This window comes from Arachis duranensis, chromosome 6 (assembly GCF_000817695.3).
Source record: "Arachis duranensis cultivar V14167 chromosome 6, aradu.V14167.gnm2.J7QH, whole genome shotgun sequence".
NCBI classification, from domain to species: Eukaryota; Viridiplantae; Streptophyta; class Magnoliopsida; order Fabales; family Fabaceae; genus Arachis; species Arachis duranensis.
The window spans coordinates 9,414,201-9,415,478 of NC_029777.3; the positions used below are offsets into that span (position 1 = coordinate 9,414,201).

The 1,278-nt window shown below is 22.1% G+C and overlaps 1 protein-coding gene across 1 annotated transcript in view; it reads left to right on the plus strand.

Annotated features, from left to right (window-relative positions):
• LOC107492708 (probable carboxylesterase 15) overlaps positions 1-889 on the plus strand; it is a 4,745-nt gene extending 3,856 nt beyond the window's left edge. The window contains exon 2 of the mRNA XM_021126478.2: positions 334-889. Coding sequence (XP_020982137.1) covers positions 334-637 — 304 coding nt within the window. The 3' untranslated portion in view covers positions 638-889. The remainder of the gene's footprint in view (positions 1-333) is intronic.
• Positions 890-1,278: the final 389 nt, after the last annotated feature.

Genomic DNA, 1,278 nt, shown 5'->3' on the forward strand with positions numbered 1-1,278 from the left:
TTATAATTAGGTATTTTTTATATAAAAAATTTTAAAATTAATAGAATATTTTTTTAAAAAAATATGTGATAAAAAATCTAATTAGATTTTTAATTATAGATAATTTTAATTTGTAAATTCATATTTTTTATACTAAAAATATCTAATTACAAAACTAAAAATAATAGAAGAATTTAATTAAAAAAACTAATTAAAATTTAGTAAAACTAGACCAATAGAATAATTAAACTTTTTATTATTATTATTATTATTTATTGTGTTATGATGAGTCATCAAATGTATTAAAGTGATATCGACGGTGTTGATAATTTTTTACTCAATAATTAAAAACAGATTTTGGAGGCTTTCGCTGCCTGTTGGAGAGAGCAGAGACCATCCATTTGCAAATCCATTTGGAGTTTGCGGAAATAATCTTAGAGAATTGAAGCTTGATCCTATGCTTGTTATGGTTGGTGGCAATGAATTGCTTAAGGATAGGGCAAAAGATTATGCAAACAAGTTAAAAGAATTTGGGAAGAACATTGAATATGTTGAGTTTGAAGGGTGCCAACATGGTTTTTTCACTCATCATTCATACTCTCAAGTGGCAAATCAAGTCATCCAAATCCTCACAAGATTCATGCTTCAACTTAATTAATTTCTAGTCAGAATAAGAAATTAATTTATCGAAGACACGCCTCAAAAGAAGAAACAAAATAAATAATTAATAATCAAATAAAGGCGTCCTAATAGATAAGCCATAATATTTTTAGTTTTTTAGTACATAAAGTACGTAGTTTATATATCACTTTCATGAGCATATCATGGCATATATGTTGTTGATCAAGCTTATTAAAGTAGTCTGTGAGAATGAATTATGTCAATTTTATTGGTATCCATATTGACCTTTAATTTCTTAAATATTGGTGCATGGTTATTATAATAATTAGAGAAATATTATAGTACTAATATTATTTTTTGTTAAGCTAATGCTTTTTATTAAAATTTTATTTTTATACTATTTAAAATAAAAATTTATAATTTAAAATTTAATATTTAAAATTTAAAATTAGTCAAAGTTTATTAGTGATGTTATATTGTTCTTATAATTTATTAGGCTAATTTAGCACTACTCTATGAAATACTGTACATGCAGTGATAATTTATTATTCTTGTTTTTTATTTTTAATTTATCTTATACTTAACTTTTTGAATTTTAGATCATTTTAGTTATAAAACATTTGATAATATATTATAAAACTATATATTTTAAAACTTTAAACTAAATAAAAATATATA